Consider the following 20,643-nt stretch of genomic DNA (forward strand, 5'->3'; position numbering starts at 1 on the left):
TGCCCCAAAGAATGAGGTGATTTGATAAAATGCTATGCCCAAGATTACCATCCGAGTGCCGGCGGGGAAGTGGTTCATATAGCCTCGGCTATCACTTCCTTATGTCCGGTCGTGATGGTCAAGCGGATTAAGGCGTCCCTGTACATACCAGTTGTGGGAGTATGGGTTCGAGTCACTTCTGGGGTGTGAGTTTTCAGTTGTATATAGTCCTGGGGACCATTCAGGCTTGTTTGCATATATATATATATATATATATATATATATATATCTATATATATATATATATATATATATATATATATAAAGAAACATAAACTAATATCAAAACTCATTTTGCAACTCTCTGCATTTTTATCAGAGCTACTCTTTACATTTTGATCAAATAACAAAAAGTTAAATGTGAGAAATAAGGTTCTCCCTGTCCTAGCTAGCTGCTGCCTCTCTGCTACATCGCGCGTGTCTAGCCCTCATCCATCACGGCCGTCTGGCCCCTGTACCGGAGACGCGGGCTCGCGTGTGGACTTACGAGGACGGTGATGACGAGCTTGCCGGTGTTGGCCTCGGGACTGGTGACGATGTACTGCACACCGAAGGACAGGTGACCCTGAGCCTCGCCCCCCACCGGGCTCCCCACACCACTCCCCACGCTGTCACCCACGCTGCTCTGTAAGGGGGAAGATATGGGTCAGGGATTTACAAAAAGTGCTTCCTTCGGTTATGGCAAGGGGCCATTATGGGTCGACTGGAGGCGTCATCGATCCATGGGAGATCAAATTTGAATTAAATTCCCTCAGTGCTATTACATTTAGTCTGTTACAAGTACTCTCAGTCAAGATCATTGGGCCGAGAGAGCCAACTTCCGTCAGCCAGGTCATAGGTCACAGTGTCATTTGGCACCAGATGGGTCAAGGTGCCAAAAGTGCCTTCTGACAGCAGGTGGGTGTAGGTCAGATCTGACAACCAAACATCAACTGTGTAAGAGGTCATGTATCCCAAGTGGTACCAGTTGATGGTTGAAGAGTGACAGCACCGGAAGCAGCACTTCACTCCAAGTGGGTCAAACAAGGTCAGGCGGTAATCAATGGGTGACCCCGTCTGGGGTGTTGTCATGGCAACTGAAAGCACTCCAGAGGGGAGAAAAAATAAACATGGAATATATTATTACTTCCCCCCCCCCCACCTCTTTAGTCAAAGGGAATATGCTAAATATTCATTTAAATAATATATATATATATATATATATATATATATATATATATATATATATATATATATATATATATATACACATTTATATACAAAGGATGATAAACTATTAATATACATCACAAACTATGACCCTTCAGTGAATTCGAACCCAGGCCACCAGGGGTGTCCACATCAAGAGCACAGGTACTCACCCTGCAGGAGTTGGTCGGGGAAGTCCTGCCGGAGTATTCAGACATGGAGGAGTAGGTGGAGTCTCGCTTGGAGGAGAGCGCCCCCAGGAGGGAGTTGGTCTCTGCGGTGCCGTGGATGGGACTGATGTATGTGTACTTGGTGTGTGTCGGGGTCTGGCCCGGCCTGTGTACCCCGCCACGACCACACCAAGGGAAGGGAAGGTTAAGCTCGTTGTACGTACATGAGAGTTAAAAGTTTGTTTAATTTTGGAACTCATAGTTATCGTGAGGGTGATGGGAGAAGTTCTCCTGGGGCAGACAATGGGGTCAGGAACTACACACACTCCTAACATTTCTTAAGCCAAGCCATTTATATTTTTGTGGTGAACATGTTTAGCGTAATATGCATTTGTCTTTAATGCACCTCATACGATAAACGTATATGGGATGATAAATTTATTTTATTTAGTTGTAGCTGCTGTACTCGCTCCACGCAAAAATACAAAAATAAAGGACACTAATTTTGTGTGCTATATAAAAATATATATATATTTTTTCAGACCACATTTAAAAATAATTTTTTTTTAGCGCGAGTCATGGTTTATCATTTCGTCCACATCAATTAAAATATTGGTCAGACCATAATGCCCTCGTATAAAATAAATATATATATATATATATATATATATATATATATATATATATATATATATATATATATAAATAAATATATATATATATATATATATATATATAAATAAATATATATATATATATATATATATATATATATATATATATATATATATATATATATATATATATATATATATATATATATATATATATATGACAGTGTCAGACCACGGAGGAAAATTGAAACAGGAATTTCCTTAAGTACTTTCGTATATTAATACATCTTCAGAAGGAGTGACTCCTTCTGAAGTGTATTAATATACGAAAGTACTTAAGGAAATTCCTGTTTCAATTTTCCTCCGTGGTCTGACAATGTCACATTTTTAATCACGTTTATTTTTCGTGATTTACACACACACATATATATACACACACTGTATATATAATATTTTACACAGTATATAAATACAAAATATATGTTTTATAGTAGAAAGAAACATACGTATATTTTTATGGATGAATGGGAATTGCAGAGATTTGAGCGTGTTTGAGAGAGAGAGAGACTGACAGACACGAATAGAGAGGTATATATATATATTGGTCGTTGAAAGAACTTAACACCGCGTCGAGTGTGTCTGCGAATCGGGCATAATTTCGGCCAGGGATAAAGTTGTGTTGAATTGCTCTTTAGAGAGTGTGGTGGGTCCTGTGAATAGTGATAATTGACGGTGATTATCTTGGTCAATGGAGTGACGATGAAGGGGAGGAGGGGAGAAGGAAGGAACGAGAGAGGGAGAGAAGGATAAGAGGGATGTAGCCAGGGAGGAATGTAGGGAGAGAGAGGAAGTGAGAGAGGGAAGGAGAACAAAATCACATTCACAAGGAGGGAGGGAGGTAGGGATGGAGGTAGGGAGGGAGGGAGGTAGGGATGGAGGTAGGGAGGGAGGGAGGGAAACAATCCATGGTTCAATAATTCCCAGAAGCAAAAATAAAAAACAAGATAAAAAAAATTCAGGGAACAGAGGTCAAGATAAAACCCGAAACAAATGCATCAGGGCAAAATATACATATGCAATGTTTCAGAGTATCTGAAACAAATTAAACAAAAATTACATTGCATTTGAAGTCAAGTAATAACTGAAGCTGCTTCATAAATACATTAAAAGAGAGCTACATTAGTGTATGAGAATGACAGGTTAAACAAAGGGAGAACACAAGTAACAAGGAAATATTTGAGAAAATAAATGAAGTCATCACTGAGGCCTTGACGACTAGGCCAGAGCAGTGGTAAAAGAGGAAGTTAACTTCCGGATGAGAAATGTACAAATATTGGTGTATCAGTCGAGAAGATACTGAACAAGACAACAACGGGGCTAAAAATCAAGACACCAAGCCCCCACATCAGAAAACAAAGCCAGTGACGACGTTTCGATCCGTCCTGGACCGAAACGTTGGTCCAGGAACGTCATGTAAAGAAAGACTAGTAGAGAAAGTCAATATATAATGTAGGAATGCAGCGTGCAAGGCAAGTAAGAAGTACATCAAAGGAGTCAACAGGAATACAGAACACTGTAGAAGGCCTAATGGCGAACTCTTGCCACTCGCTCCAAAGACCTTCAGCAGTTTTCTGGCAAATTCCAGGGAGGTGTCTGGGGATTCCCGGAACGCCGGTTCAAGTCACCCCCATTGCCTCGAAATGATTTTCTTATTGACACATAAAGTCATTGGGATTTTCATTATATCTACGTCAGAAACGTCACCGCCGTCACTCATCATATCCTCCGTCACACACACAGACACTTCGTCACACTCCGTTACCGCCATCACACACCCGCGCCTTCATGACGAGCATTATGTGAAACTGGCAGGTAATAATTCCGGTGGTGACGGGACAAAGCCCGAGCCGGGAGCTCATTACTGGGTATTGTTGGTCTGTTGAGGTAGTAATTGTGGGAGGGGGGCGGGGGTATATTCACTCTGGCACTCACCCGCCTTTCAGTGGGGCACTCACCCGCCATTCAGTGGGGCACTCACCCGCCATTCAGTGGGGCACTCACCCGCCATTCATTGGGGCACTCACCCGCCATTCAGTGGGGCACTCACCCGCCATTCAGTGGGGCACTCACCCGCCATTCAGTGGGGCACTCACCCGCCATTCAGTGGGGCACTCACCCGCCTTTCAGTGGGGCACTCACCCGCCATTCAGTGGGGCACTCACCCGCCTTTCAGTGGGGCACTCACCCGCCATTCAGTGGGACACTCACCCGCCATTCAGTGGGACACTCACCCGCCATTCAGTGGGGCACTCACCCGCCTTTCAGTGGGGCACTCACCCGCCATTCAGTGGGGCACTCACCCGTCATTCACTCTGGCACTCACCCGGCATTCACTCTGAGGAAGCTCACGTGATGAATGCATGTCATCAGCCACCTTTCACGTGGTACACAGGTGTTCGGTGCTGGTACACGTGTATGTATGCATGTGTACTGAACTACATATGCTAAGAGGGGTCGAGGTTCAGTTCCCGAGCCCCGCCTTGTCAACCAACGATCATCATTTCATGCAACTACACATGTTGTCCCCCTCGGCTTATATCATATCACATTGACTGGAACACCTGTGTGTAGAGTTTGCGTCAACAGCTTCTCGTTCACACCAGTTTGACTGCCTCGCAAAACTAACGTTACGAGAATACATTTAATGAAGTGTCATTTCCTTCAACCAATTTGCAATTTCTTCTCATTTCCACTATCCTCTAGCTTCATCAGCTTTGTCGGGTTATTTTAAATAAACTTTTCTCCCCTCTATGACCCCTCGCAGTTCTGACCCCTGATGAAGTGACTCATCTATTTCTTTCTGAAATTAGTTTCTCTAATTCATTCAAGGGCATTTTTCCCCCTTTAACTCCCGTTCACTTCTCTAGCCTGCATGATACTCTTCTGTGTGGAGGGGACGCTGTCGAGTCCTCTCGGCCAGTCGAGAATGATGCAGTCTCAACACTCATTTGCCTCCTGCTTGATTTTTTTTGCCATCTTGACATGGAGCATTTTGTCAGACACGACTCCCTTTAAGCACCATCATACGTTCGCTGCACACGAAGTTAAATTTGTCCAGATAATACTGAACAAATTATAGACTTTGCACCTAGCAAACTAGAGTGTTTGTGCCAAGCAAACTAGAGTGTTTGTGCCTAGCAAACTAGAGTGTTTGTGCCAAGCAAACTAGAGTGTTTGCGCAGCGATACACACTACGGACCATTTTCGAAGCCTACACACCAGTGTTGTTTATCAATAGATGGCGATCGTTTTTTTTATGAACATTTCATAACGGCAAATTCGCTCCTACGAGTGATTAATGACACTGAACCTGGACCTCATATTCGGCTGTGTCCTGGGAGATATACTTTATAATGTATATTATAAAGTATATCAAAAGTACAAAGTACACTTTATATACAAGTGATTTATAAATATTAACTGTTGCCCAGTTCTGATTAAGCTAGTTTAGGGTGGGGTTAGCAAGGTTTAGCCTGGCTCTCGCAGACTATGCCGGTGTTCGGAAGTGTCGACGTACACAGGAACACGTATGTCGTATGTACGTACGAACACGTATGTATGTACGTGTATATATACACGTACATACATACGCACATACACACAACACATACCCAACACACGGAGCCAAAATGTTAGCAGATCAATCCTTCAGGAAAAAAATAAAGAGTCCTCGCAGCCGAGCGGACAGCGTTCTAGGATCGTTGTCCTAAGGGTCCGGGTTCGATTTCCGGTCGAGGCAGAAACAAATGAGCAGGGTTTCTTTAACTTAATGCCTCTGTTCACTTATCAGGTTTATTTTATTATTATTATTTGCTACTACAGACGTGGCCACACATTTACAATGCTAACCAGCATATATACATTTTCTTCTGTCCTCCATGGACAGGGTGAGAGATCTGTTAAACATATAGTTCAATGATTTATTGAACAATCAACTACAGGAGGTGATTGTAGGGCCTTAAAATGCTAATCTAACCTACAGACATAAATACACAGATTTACGTCTGTCCTACATAAACAGTGTTCGAGGTGTCTTTTTACAGTGTCATTAATGTGCGTTTACAAAGGTGCAATGCAATTCTGATCAGCTTCCACATATCCTGCATTCACATATGTATATACACATTATATATAAAGTCTCTCCTACTTTGACAGGGTACGATAGCTGCTATAGAAACTAGTGTGTTATAAAGCACTTAACCACTGAAGGTGATTAAGATGCTTTTACAAAGTCAAGTTATATATATGACTCTGGGGGGCGACTCCTAAGGCAAAAAGAAAAGAAATGGAGGACAATATAGTCAAGAATTATACTTTTATGGAAATTTACAGTCCTCTTTATATTTACAAGCCAGGCTTTTGTAGTGAATTTTAAGAGTTTGCAATGCCAATCGTAGACCTAAAGCTTTCTGATACACAGTACAAGGGTTTATGTGTTTATGAAGATGTTATGTGGGCGTACACCAAGGTGTGGGCGTGCACCAAGGTGTGGGCGTGCACCAAGGTGTGGGCGTGCACCAAGGTGTGGGCGTGCACCAAGGTGTGGGCGTGCACCAAGGTGTGGACGTACACTAAGGTGTGGGCGTACTCACGTGAGAGCCAGGTCTGGGGTCGGGTCGGAGGGACTCTTGGCGTAGGTAGTAAGGCGTAATGTGGGCGCCTCTCCCATGTATATACTCTGACGCTCCTTCTCCCGTCGTCGCCTCTCCTCGTCTGCCAGAGAGAGAGTGAGTGAGAGAGTGAGAGAAAGAGAGCGAGAGGGAAAGAGTGTGAGAAAGAGAATGCATGCAAGTAATATAGGTCAAAAGAGTACAATATATTAATCATTATCTCTGATGTACACGTCCACACACCTGCACAGAGTCCATACGCTAGTTTGGCTGTACAAGGACTCTGTCAAGTGTACTGACGGTACACACACCCGCCATACATACCTGCCTCACACACCCGTCATATATCCGCCACACCATATATACTCACCATCGAGGAGAAGGGTGTTGAGCCAGCAGCCGTGCGCCACTACACACACCACCACAACCACCGCCACCCCCACCACACACGCCCCCGCCACCATCACCCCGAAGCGTCCCCACGCCGTCAAGGTGTACATCTGCCCACACGGGGAGACCAGTGGTTAGTAATCTAAGGGAAGGGGGGCAGGACACATGTAAGGGGGGCAGGACACATGTAAGGGGGGCAGGACACACGTAGGGGAGGGGGCAGGACACACGTAAGGGAGGGTGCAGGACACACGTAGGAAAGAGGGCAGGACACATGTAATGGGGCCAAGACACACGTAAGGGAGGGGTGCAGGACACACGTAGGAAAGGGGGCAGGACACATGTAATGGGGCCAAGACACACGTAGGGGAGGGGTGTAGGACACACGTAGGAAAGGGGCAGGACACATGCAAGAGGGGGTAAAGGACATGTGTAGTAGGGGGACAAGGACACGTGTAGTAGGGGGACAAGGACACGTGTAGACAGACAAGGACACGTGTAGAGAGACAAGGACATTGTAGGGAGAACAAGGACACACGTAGGGTGGACAATAGCACATGCAGGGGGCGACAAGGACATGTAAACACATATTTAGACATAGAGTATCAGAGTATCACAACAACAAGCCATTTTTGTAACAGCAATATTCCTAGCCACGTGAGGGAGGTTTTTATTCCACTGTGCTTTAAAAATATTCCTTGCATGTATATCCTATATTTACGTCTTCATTAGTTTTAGAATATTTGTTATTGCAAAGTCGTTTTATGTTTAGTAATTTATACTTTCTCCTTGGAATGTATCGTATATATATATACGAGAGAAAATATTCAGGTTATGAAATTGGATTAAACTGGCGTCTCTGGACTACGGCTCATCACGTTATTGTTATTTGATTGTGACGTTGATATATCTCTCTATTTACCTGACGACGGTAGCAACAGTGTTGTTACCTGACGTATCTCAAGGCAGTGTTAGGTTCTAACTCGGTATAAGCCCGTTTCCGGAGCTCAATATAAATTTCCCGAGGGACAGGTCGTGAAAACCCAACTGGTTCACAGGTGGTAGTGTACACTGTTTTCTTCCACCACCACAACAACAGAGACTACGACTTTGATGGCTACCTGGGGGGCTTAAATGGCCACCTGGGCAACTCACAGGTCCACCTGGGCAACTTAAATGGCCACCTGGGCGACTTACAGGGCCACCTGGACGACTCACAAGTCCACCTGGGCAACTTAAATGGCCACCTGGGCGACTTAAATGGCCGGAGAGAAAAAGTTACTTACCGTGATTCAACTAAAAACAAGATGCAAGATTCATACGTAATTGTGCTAGCATATTAGTATTTGTAGTATCGAGTTCTATCTCCATTGTTCCGACTCACTTGCTGTTGGTGATCTGATGCGACGATTCCCCTGCCACTTTACTCTTAAAACTGTAAACTGAATCAGCTTCAAGTACTTTCATTCCACAGATTCACTTCTCTGGCAATGTTCAGTTTCCTTAATTCATTAAGCTCAACCCTCTCAGTACTCGCGCCAGCGCTGGGCCACAGCTCTCTACTTAACTGATTTCAGAGGCTTGACTAGTTGTGGGATCCATGCCGGTGCTGCATACTCTAGTACTGACCTTACTGAATGCGTAGCGTAGAAGTGTCTTTTATTCATGCTCCTGTAGTGTGTTATGAATGTTAGCATCGATACGCACACCGCTGAGTGTGTGTGTGTGTGTGTGTGTGTGTGTGTGTGTGTGTGTGTGTGTGTGTGTGTGTGTGTGTGTGTGTGTGTGTGTGTGTGTGTGTGTGTGTGTGCTGGTGGAGGCCTTACTGTGGTGGTCTTGCTGTGGGTAGACCTAGTGGGTAAAAGACCCACTGGGTCTTTTACCTTGCATGGTCTACGAGCAGTCTCCTCCTCAGGACTGTAACTCATCCCGCTGGTGTCCTCATCAGAGTGTGTTCCCTGCTGATAATTATCTTGCATTTCTAAGACTGAAATCTCGAAGCCACTTGTTTGTGGAAATGTTCCCGTACTGCAGTATGCGTTTGTGAGTGCGTGTTCTTTCAAGGGGTTATGTGTGTATCTGAGTCAGCGTGTGTGTGTGTGTGTGTGTGTGTGTGTGTGTGTGTGTGTGTGTGTGTGTGTGTGTGTGTGTGTGTGTGTGTGTGTGTGTGTGTGTGTGTATTTGCTCACCCGCTCACATCTGTTAAGTAACTGCATCACCAAACACATGTTCACAAACACACACACACACACACACACACACACACACACACACACACACACACACACACACACACACACACACACACACACACACACACAGTACAGCCAAGTGTGATGGGATACAAATGAGAAAGGAAACTGTGTCATTGTCTCGCGTTGAACCTCCCACCAGTTACTTCCTCTCTGCAGTAGCACGTAAGTCTGCCTATACCTGCATCCCTCTCAACCAATTTCCGATAAACGAATACTGCCAGCCGATATTTTATTGAGCCGATATCTTATCGATGTCGCTTCCAGTTTATATACATCTGCGACTATCTATTGCAGGGGATGCGTTTCTTTCATGCTCTCTGCCTGTCTCTCTGTTTCTCTGTGTTTCATTACATCCGGTTGATGATTTAGCACCCACAACGCTTCCACGATAACCCAGCCACTTGGGCTGGACGGTAGAGCGACGGTCTTGCTTCATGCAAGTCGGGGTTCAATCCTCGACCATCCATGTGGTTGGGTACCATTCCTTCCCTTCCCCAGGTCCCATTCGAAATCATTATCCTGACCCCTTCTAAGTGCTATATAGTCGTAATGGCTTAGCGCTTTCCCCTGATAATCCCCCTCCCTCCCTCCGCACCTGGTTGGACGACAGGTGTGGGACGAAGACAGGTGTGGATCGAGCCGCAAGTGTTCCTCAGCCCTGCACCCTTATGACATGCTTTGGCGGCATTCATGTTTCTGTTGACGTGGATACGAGAAAGGTGAGAGAGAGAGAGAGAGAGAGAGAGAGAGAGAGAGAGAGAGAGAGAGAGAGAGAGAGAGAGAGAGAGAGAGAGAGAGAGAGAGAGAGAGAGAGAGAGAGAGAGAGAGAGACGGGAAGTGGACAGGATGATAAAATATCACGACCGTCTTCAAACGTCACTCAACAGATTACTCGTTCTCCTGTTGGAAGTGCTTCAGTTTCTATATGAAGCTATTCCATATAGCTCTCCGTACTTTATTACTTTATCTGCGTCCATCTTTATTTGTATCACTGCACCTCTCCTTTAAAATGTTAAACTCGTAACCACTACGCCAATAATAGTCATTGGGGTGGTGGTTACAGTACCCTGTACGCCAGGGGGTGATCCCGGACGGCGGGGGTTCGAATCCAATTCGGTTATGATATATATATATATATATATATGACACAGGCTTGGACCTTCGACTTCACTCCACCGGAAGTGACAAGCTTTACCGGAAGTGAAAAGCTTCCGACTGCCTTGTATAACATTTCACAATGTGCCCTTCAGTCTTAGTTCAAATTTTTAAGATGAGATTTCAACTGAAAATCTCCTATTGCAACATCTTGTTATGTCTCCGTTTCTAATTCCTCACTCACACATTACACTAGACTTCCAAATAGGCAGATAAGCAAATTCTTGGCCTATTGGGGATGGAAGAACAGTAACTCGTGTCCAACTGCTCAGAGAGAGAGAGAGAGAGAGAGAGAGAGAGAGAGAGAGAGAGAGAGAGAGAGAGAGAGAGAGAGAGAGAGAGAGAGAGAGAGAGAGAGAGAGGTCCTGAGAGTGGAGATTTATAAAACCTCGTAATGTGTTAATTGGATGCATACATTTCATATATGAATATATATAGTATACTTAATTGGGCACCCGGTGACCAATATATATATATATATATATATATATATATATATATATATATATATATATATATATATATATATATATATATATATATATATATATATATATATATATATATATATATATACACACACACCAACAACGATCACAAAAACACTGATCCAAGTACGAAGAAAAATCACATTTTAAAAATTAAAGAATGCTGAACGGGTTTTCGGCTCAATTCACCTTCATCAGAGCAAGATATAAAATCGATATCTTCCCTACACACCATAATTTATAGGCCTATACACTTTATATATATAGAAGAAGGTACATTGGGTTTATGAGAGTACAGATACTTGAAGTTTTACATTCTTGTAAAGCCACTAGCACGCATAGTGTTTAAAAACATACCAAAATACCATCAAACAAAAGAAGGCTGCAACCCGAACATCTGTTCTTCCAGGCTCCAAAATAGCGCGTAGCGCTGTTGGAAATGCGTCAGCGTCTACTAATAGGCTTCCAAGTCCTTCAAGTGTGTGGGCTTGTTCCAATACTCAGACTTGAGACGGCTTTGACAAACTCGTAATGCCTTTTCGATGACTTATGGACTTGTTCGACCTTGCCTTTAAGATTCCTGGGGGGAGGGAGAGACCATGATATTCTCTCTCTCTCTCTCTCTGTAGTCAGTAAGGCTGCTATATTTATCGTACGTCAGCCTTGACCTGAAGAAACAGGTGACATCTAGGTGTTGGGTCCTAAGATATCAAACAAAATATATTTCCTCGTAGCTTTTCGAATATGTTTTAAGATATATACACAAGTGTTTATACAACGGATAATTTGTTTTGTTCATATTATTTTATCAGTTCCCTCGTATATTATGTTTGACAAATGAGAGAGAGAGAGAGAGAGAGAGAGAGAGAGAGAGAGAGAGAGAGAGAGAGAGAGAGAGAGAGAGAGAGAGAGAGAGAGAGAGAGCATGTTGTTGACTAATAAAAACAATGTAGGCTGCCAGGGTTTTACCGGCGGTTTTTTAATAACTCCGGATATCAACAACATACGCCACTTAAGGTGATTACGGGACCCTTCTCTCTCACGCTACCGCACCAATCAGACGCTAGGGTTTCTTATCGCATAACCCAATGAACCAATCAGATGATAGGACTTCCTTCAGAGCGTGCCAATTCCCATTGTGCCGATTGGACTCCCGCTATCCAATCAGCGGGAGTCCTTCAGATTAGAGTCTTCAAGCACAGGCCAGACCGCCAAGTCTGGTAATTATGAATCCGCCTTCGCTCGTCAGTGCGCAGCAAACTGATTGGTTAACGGTGTGCCAATATTCCATCCGATTGGATTTAACTGGAGTGCTAACTTATCAGTGAACAATTTAGGCATTTTGTTTTTTTCCGCTGCGCGCCTAAACTTGGGCCAGCTGAGAGGGCTTGTTGGCGCGGGGCAAGACACCAGCCACCAGCCACCATGGGGGTCGGGTCGATCTCATACACCTAGCATGCACCACCACCTTACTTTCCTCACCTGCTGCTACCCTAGGGCTACTGCTACCCCCCTAGGGCTACTGCTATTACCCTAGGGCTACTGCTATTACCCTAAGGCTACTGCTGCTGCTACTCTCCGAAGGTTACTGCTGCTGCTACTCTCCGAAGACTACTGCTGCTGCTACTCTCCAAAGACTACTGCTGCTGCTACTCTCCAAAGACTACTGCTGCTGCTACTCTCCGAAGGCTACTGCTGCTGCTACTCTCCAAAGGCTACTGCTGCTGCTACTCTCCGAAGGCTACTGCTGCTGCTACTCTCCGAAGGCTACTGCTGCTGCTACTCTCCGAAGGCTACTGCTGCTGCTACTCTCCGAAGGCTACTGCTGCTGCTACTCTCCGAAGGCTACTGCTGCTGCTACTCTCCGAAGGCTACTGCTGCTGCTACTCTCCAAAGGCTACTGCTGCTGCTACTCTCCAAAGGCTACTGCTGCTGCTACTCTCCAAAAACTACTGCCCTTACCGTAAGACAGTCGCTTATGTACCATTCCCAGCAGGCAAATTATGATCGAGTAACGTCGAATGTCCATTGAATCAGCGTTGAATCTTTGTATCCATTACCGTCGTTTACCTGGAGTGTTCTAAGCCTCTTGTATCCGTCTTTTGCCAGGGTGCGTCATTCATATTTCCCAGCGGGCCAAAATATCCAAGAGTAACGTTAATTCAGCGTCGAATTCAACGCAGAATCGACCTTTAATCTTGGATATTGTATTCACTAGCGTTAAAGTGACGATCATTTGTGAATGTGGATTGGATGCTTGCTTTTATTTCTGTCTGATGACTGTTTTATGATCGGTCTTATTTATATTTTTTCTTGCATTTTTTGTGTTATTTCCCTTTGTCGCTCTCTCCTGCAGCAACCCTTGTTGCACCAGTCTCTTGTTGATACAGCACAGTTGTCTACGTCCTCGGCTGACAATCTAGAGACATGGGTTCAATCCCCGAGCAGGACAGCAACGGTTAGGTACGTTTAATATCACCATTCACCTAATAATCCTAATAATTCCTGATAAATCCTAATAATTTCACCTAATAATTCACTGTGCACTAATTCACTCCTTTCTTCGAACACTGTTTATGTAGGACAGACGTAAATCTGTGTATTTATGTCTGTAGGTCAGATTTGCATTTTAAAAGCACCACAATCATCTTCTGTGGTTGATTGTTCAATAAATCACTGAACTATATGTTTAACAGATCTCTAATCCTGTCCATAGAGGACAGAAGAAAATGTATATAGGCTGGTTAGCGTTGTAAATGTCTGGCCACGTTTGTGGTAGAAAAATAATAATAAAAAAACTCCTTTTTCTGTCATCCTTCTCTCCCGCCTCCATATTGTACATGATTTTTACAAATATTACTTCAGTTTTTATATTCTCTTATCAGGCTTTGTTTACGTTTGAAAGACCACATCCGGGTTTGTTTCATCTTCTCATCTTCAAGTTATACAAATCTGAGCTGATATCAATATTTAGATACAGCATTTACAAAGACTTTTTCCATGTTTTTTGTCTTTTCATTATATTTTATCACTATTATATATTAGAGAAGGCCAACTAAACAAAGACAAAATTACTAAAGAAGGCTTTGCTTGTTCAATGAGATACTGTAGATATGAGGGTCCTCTCAGATACTTGTAAATTTTCCATTAAATCTCACCTCATTATGGTTAGCGTCCTCTTCCTCATGGGTAGCATTCTCGTCCTCATGGGTAGCGTCCTCTTCCTCATGGGTAATGTTCTCTTCCTCATGGGTAGCGTCCTCTTCCTCATAGGTAGCATTCTCGTCCTCATGGGTAGCGTCCTCTTCCTCATAGGTAGCGTCCTCTTCCATACGGGACATTTCCACATAACTTCTCTACCCAATCCATCAGATTTGTCACATCAGACTTCTCAGTGTTGAACCCCTCGAATGCCTTTTCATTCTTCAATCTTTTTTGTCCCTACAGGACCCCACACGTCCCCACGGACTGCCTGTCTACACAAGGCGCACCGTGATAAACAGTTCTCTTAATGTTGGCTTCGTTTACTGATGCACTTTACAGCTGCTGGAACACCACGAACACGCTTCCACACACCTTAACCTGCCTGGTTAGCATTGTAAATGTGTGGCCACGTTTGTGGTAGAAAAAAAAACACCTTAACCTGCGCCGTTATGACCTGCCAACACTGTGTGTGTGTGTGTAATTAAAAACAAACATATATGAAGCAGGAAAACTTGCCCAATAAGTTTTCCCTTAACACGAGGCTTTTTCAACTTAATAGTCCAATTTGTAAAAGCCAGAAGAAAACCTACAACATTTCGTGAAACACTTGCCCACCAGTTGTTCTAATAGTCTACCCGCGCAATACTGTGTTTCAGCAAAACACAAATTCACTAGTAATTCCAGTGAAAAAAATTTAATGACATATTTTCAACATTCAATTAAGTGAATCCCACTTCGCTGCCGCCAATATTAAAAAAAAATGATATTAAACAAAAAATGCATCACTTCACAGAGTTTTGTATAATTTGCATTCAAATGAGAGCTTAATCCTCGACATCAGGTTTGGCGTGGGCTGGCAGGCTTGTTTATATGTGTGTAATCTAATCAAAATACGTCATTATATATAATATATATATATATATATATATATATATATATATATATATATATATATATATATATATATATATATATATATATATATATATATATATATATCAGAGAGCCAGGGATTGAGATATAAAGGTGGAGAAAGGGAAAGATACGGATACAGAGATAGAGAGAAGGAAAGAGCGAGACAAAACTCTTCCTTAATGAGTTTTCTTGCAGTGTTCCTAACACCTGACGTTATCCAAGTCACGTTGCTTGGAGTATGAAGAAGAGGAACATGACAAACAACCAATTGACCCATACGAGGCAGCTTCTATTTATAATATCCAAGCAAATTCAGTACTATTTTGTCCAACGCTTGAAATAACCCAACCATCCCACGCCAACTGAGTGAACCGGTAATTTGTTCAATAAATCAACAACACTATTTGCAAAACCCACTATTTGCCCAGTTTTTTTTTCCCGAATTCAAACTAAGGCAATTGATAGCTATCGTTACCACTAGTTAGTACTAAGCTTCTTAATTTATACTTAATAAAGTTGATGGTTTTGCAGCGATTGCTGATATTATAGTAAATACTGTTGGACTCCCCCTGCAGCCCACTCCTCCCCCCCAGGGCTGGGGGCAATACCCCCCTCCCCAGGGCTGGGGGCAACACCCCCCCTCTCCAGGGCTGGGGGACAACACCCTCCTCCCCAGGGCTGCGGGGAACCTAACCAACAACCTTGTGTCATATGTCGCTTTGAATGGCTACAACACTGCCCTCGAATCTTAAAATTGAACAAGAGTCGCTCCTCCTCACACTGAGGTCGTATGAGGGAAGTCTTTCCCGACCATCAAGTCCCACAGTGAAGGTCGTTACAAACACGAAGGGCGTTGAAGCTCCGGCTGCTGGCTGAAGCCTCGGCACTGAGAATTCCGAATTCTACCGGGAATCAATTTCGAGGAGCTGAAAGAGCGCGCGTCTATTTATAACTCTGGTTGGTGCGCCATCAATAATGGAAAGGTAGCTATACTTCACTGTGACGAAACAGACGTAGCAAGCTGCTCTTTTGTGTGTGTGTGTGTGTGTGTGTGTGTGTGTGTGTGTGTGTGTGTGTGTGTGTGTGTGTGTGTGTGTGTGTATGTGTGTGTGTTTGTGTGTGTGTGTGTGTGTGTGTGTGTGTGTGTGTGTGTGTGTGTGTGTGTGTGTGTGTGTGTGTGTGTGTGTGTGTGTGTGTGCGCGCGTGTGTGTGTGTGTACATGCGCGCTCATCTAATTGTGTTTGCGGGGGTTGAGCTTCGGTTCTTTGGTCTCACCTCCCAACTGTCACTTAGCCTATGGGGCCGTATACAGCTACACTTGAAACTGTGTATGAAGTCTGCATCCAATAATGACATTCATACACCGACACTAAAATTAAGTATACTAAATAAATTTAGTATCTGACAAGCATGTCTCCCTTAACACTTCTGTCTTCCAGAAGTTTGAATGGTTTTGGTTAAGCACATTCAATTGGACGCGTCATATCGTTAGAACGAACTAACTGGAACAGTTTGCGTTTGACGATAGCTTGCAAAAGTTGTGGGGCAACTTAAGCAAAGAAAAAGCTTCAACGAATTCTATAACATTGAAACTGAGAAAATAAAAAAAAATGCAACGGGTTTCTCAGAAAAATGCTCATTTCTTTTCAATTTTGCCCCGAGGGGCGAGTTTATTGGGCAGCGCCACTCATCTTGTGAGTGGACACACCGCCATAGCAGCATGTACAACACTCCTCAATAGGAAGAAAACCAGTTGGGTTGTTCAAACTGTTCATCTACTCTAGCCGATGTACGCCAAAATCTACTCCACACACAATATACTATTACAGCAATAGTCAGCCATCCAAATAGGCTGAACCGTTCAAGCTCTAGAGTTACAATAGTCTTTGAATTAGTAAATCTGAGACTGACAAATTTCCCAAAACAGCAGATTCTCGTGCTTTGTTCTACCGCTCAACACACGCACTAAATATACATTTTCAATACACAGAGCAATCCCATTATCGTGACATATATCAATAAGAAGATCAACAGGAGCCGTGATTTTTTTTCTTATCCATCTTCAAAAGTGAGTGTGTGTGTAATTCCGATAGGATATCTATACCTCTTTATTACATACATACAAGTAATAATAATTGGGTCTCTTTGTCCTTAACGAGTTAAAAATAATGATTTCGGCTGCCGACGCTTAGGTCAGTGAGGTTCAGGGGTAATGCGCGTAGCTGGGATCGACCCAGGACGCTAGGTCGATTCCTGCCCTGCTACAAATTAATTTATCAATAATAATAATAAAACAAATACAAAAAAGTCTCATACACAGAAAAAAAAGACAAAAATAACAATGAACTCGTACCTTTGTGGTGTTGGATTCCAGTGAGGATTCTTGCAGGTTTCACGTGTGTTCAGATCCCATGCCTTGACGTGTTTACATCTCAAGACTCACGTGTTCACATCTCCCTCTCGAGGGTAGGGGGGGGGCAACACGTACACCTGCAGGGGGCAGAGTAATGAATGAACACGTGTAAAGGTTCGTGGTAAATAATATCACTAGATATATAGACCATCTGCGTGAGGACCATCTCTAGAGGAAAGGGAGGAGGGAGGGGAGGGGGAGGGGGTGGAGGGGAGAAATGGGGAGAAGAGAGAATGTGAAGAGGAGAGAATGGGAATAGGAGAGAATGGGGAGGAGAGAAATGAGAGTGTAAGTCTTTAATGTAAGCCACTTGGCCGTGTTCAGAATCTACTTCGTTAACGCCATATTTTGACTTCATTATTCAGTATAATTTTCATTGAGATTAATTAACGTCCGTATACAACATACAACTATTGTATCCAGTAAGTAATCACCGTAACAAGTTACTTTGTATATTACATAAATTATTATGATTATTATTAATAAGAGGAAGGAGGCCCAGGCTTAGCTCCCGGGCCCCCTGCCATCTCCTGATGGCTGCTGGGCATTTAAGAACAACAAAACAAAGGACAGTAGAAAGCGAAAGACAAATTTAACTGCTAAATTGTGTGACCAAAGTGGGTTGTGTGGGAAGGGAAGGGAATTATCAGAGGGGTAAAGCGCCAAGCCATTACGACTATATAGCACTGGGAAGGGGTCAGGATAAGGATTTGGGAATGGGATGGAGGGGAAGGAATGGTGCCCAACCACTTGTGGATGCTCGGGGATTGAACGCCGACCTGCATAGAAGCGAGACCGTCGCTCTACCGTCCAGCTCAAGTGGTTGGACGGGTTGTGATGGAGGCGCAGCGTGGGTTCTAGTCATTCCCGAGGCCATTTGAAAAGGGCCCCCCCTCTCCACGTTTGCCTTTTCATTGGACAATTTCATCAATATAAAGAGGGGGGACCTGCTGCATGGGTAACAGCTTCTTCTCCAGATCGACCTACCCTGGCTTTGCGCCCTGGAGAGGTCACTCCAGACCGACAACCTAGAGCGCAACTCCTTAGTCCTCCCGAGTGCCGAATGCCTTCAATAAAATACAATTCTTGAACAAACTTCCTATGATCATATCAAAAGTTAAATTTTCTCAAGACAAATATTACATAATGTTATTGTGTAAAGGTTATTGTCTACGTATATTGAATGTGTTGATAATGTTTATGTTTACATATGCTCTTTTGAGTTGCTGTCGTCCCCAAATGCTCATTCCTTACTTTACTGTTTTCTGTAACTAAAAATTATATGTTCTAAAATATAAGTTACCTTTATAATATATATTAGAGTTTTGGGTATACTGTTTTCTGTAACTAAAAATTATATGTTCTAAAATATAAGTTACCTTTATAATATATATTAGAGTTTTGGGTATAGGTTGAGGGGAAACTAAATGGTAAAGGCTTAATTAAGATGAGGTATGAACAGGCAAAGCTCTGAGCCTGCTAATAGGAGTCAGAAGTCGTACTCACCTGCTTTAAAAAACAACTTGTCCCCTGGCCAGGCTCGTTAAAGCAGCGGCCGCCTCCCAAGACGCATTCATAATTGTTTACGTATTGTGCATAACAAGTTTGTTCTCATATATAAAGTAATATTATTACACATTAAAGCTCCATGTATAGTTAGACGTAGGTTAGGTTAGATGGTTAGGTTGTGTTGGGTTTTATGAAGCATTTACAGCGTTGTGATTAGAACAGAGGACGTCAGGGAAGCGCAATGTTCGAATGTCATCATTTGCGAGTCACATGTAAACCGTTTTTCCATTAAAAAAAGGGGTTGGAATGGGTGGGGGGGGGGGGGTTGACGGCTGGATTGACGAACATTTGACCGTTGTTGATGAGGACGGGCCGGTGAAAAAAATTTGCATTGACAGATGTGCTTCGAAGGCAGTAAATGAATGAAATACTGCTCGATAAATGCTTGAACACAATCACATGCGAGTCATGTAAAGTGTTCTTCATTCATAAACCTTCATCAAATGAATGAATGTTCATGCATTCATTCATCCTTCAGCCCAAGCAATCTGTCAAATACTGACATACGTCGAGCTTAGTATCAGTATATGGTCAGTATATGACTAATTCAGCATATAATGAATCTCTCACACACTATAATAATAAACTTGTTTCTCAAATATAAAATAACATTATATAGTAGAGTTATGCACAGGTAAGTCTAGGTGAGGTTATGTAAGGCGATTTGCTTATGTTGATTCAGAGTGTGTTTACAGTCTAGCCTGGATGTGAACAAAGCTCGTCTCGAGTCAGTAGCTTCGAACGGGGTGTGGTGGACAGCTCACCCTCATCAACAAACACCAAAAGCTCGTTAATCCAGCCGCCAAACCTCGTGTTTATGAATGCAAATCACTTTACAAATGACTCAACTGATGATGTATGTATATTTCTCGAGCAGTGCATCGGTTCACGTCCCCGTGTTCGAATCCCACCTCTTTAAATGCTTCATCCGGGTACTGGGTACTGCAAATATCAATAATGGCCAACAGAACCTAACCTAAATTTGGGATAACTAATCAACGCATTTTTTTTGCATGTAATAAATTTGATAAAATTTATTATATACCTTATATTTGAGGAAATATAAATGTTGAATACGTAATATATTAAAATTTATGACTGCGTCTTTGGGCTCGGCCGCCGCTTGGACGAGCCTAGCCTGAGGCCACTGGACGAGCCTAGCCTGAGGCCACTGGACGAGCCTAGCCTGAGGCCACTGGACGAGCCTAGCCTGAGGCCACTGGACGAGCCTAGCCTGAGGCCACTGGACGAGCCTAGCCTGAGGTCACTGGACGAGCCTAGCCTGAGGCCACTGGACGAGCCTAGCCTGAGGCCACTGGACGAGCCTAGCCTGAGGCCACTGGACGAGCCTAGCCTGAGGCCACTGGACGAGCCTAGCCTGAGGCCACTGGACGAGCCTAGCCTGAGGACAGGTTGCGGGTGGACTAAAAAGTCAAATACCGGTTTGTGTACACTAATCAATAAGACTGTATTTGGCTCAGTGATGTGAACCCGACGGCTCTTTTGTTTGATGATGGGTTGATATGTAGGCGTGGGGGGGGGGAGCCGAGGTTCATTCATTCAGGTGGTTCGC

At 43.4% G+C, this 20,643-nt stretch overlaps 1 protein-coding gene across 1 annotated transcript in view; it reads right to left on the reverse strand.

The window, feature by feature from the left end:
• Positions 1 to 20,643, reverse strand: part of LOC123766197 (synaptotagmin-5) — an 88,590-nt gene that overhangs the window by 23,518 nt on the left and 44,429 nt on the right. The window contains exons 3-7 of the mRNA XM_045755157.2: positions 17,442 to 17,578; positions 7,052 to 7,181; positions 6,664 to 6,784; positions 1,401 to 1,563; positions 527 to 664 (exon numbers count right to left, since the gene is read on the reverse strand). Of these exons, the coding sequence (XP_045611113.1) occupies positions 527 to 664; positions 1,401 to 1,563; positions 6,664 to 6,784; positions 7,052 to 7,181 (552 nt within the window). The 5' untranslated portion in view covers positions 17,442 to 17,578. The remainder of the gene's footprint in view (positions 1 to 526; positions 665 to 1,400; positions 1,564 to 6,663; positions 6,785 to 7,051; positions 7,182 to 17,441; positions 17,579 to 20,643) is intronic.

This window comes from Procambarus clarkii, chromosome 9, assembly GCF_040958095.1.
Source record: "Procambarus clarkii isolate CNS0578487 chromosome 9, FALCON_Pclarkii_2.0, whole genome shotgun sequence".
Classification (NCBI taxonomy): domain Eukaryota; kingdom Metazoa; phylum Arthropoda; class Malacostraca; order Decapoda; family Cambaridae; genus Procambarus; species Procambarus clarkii.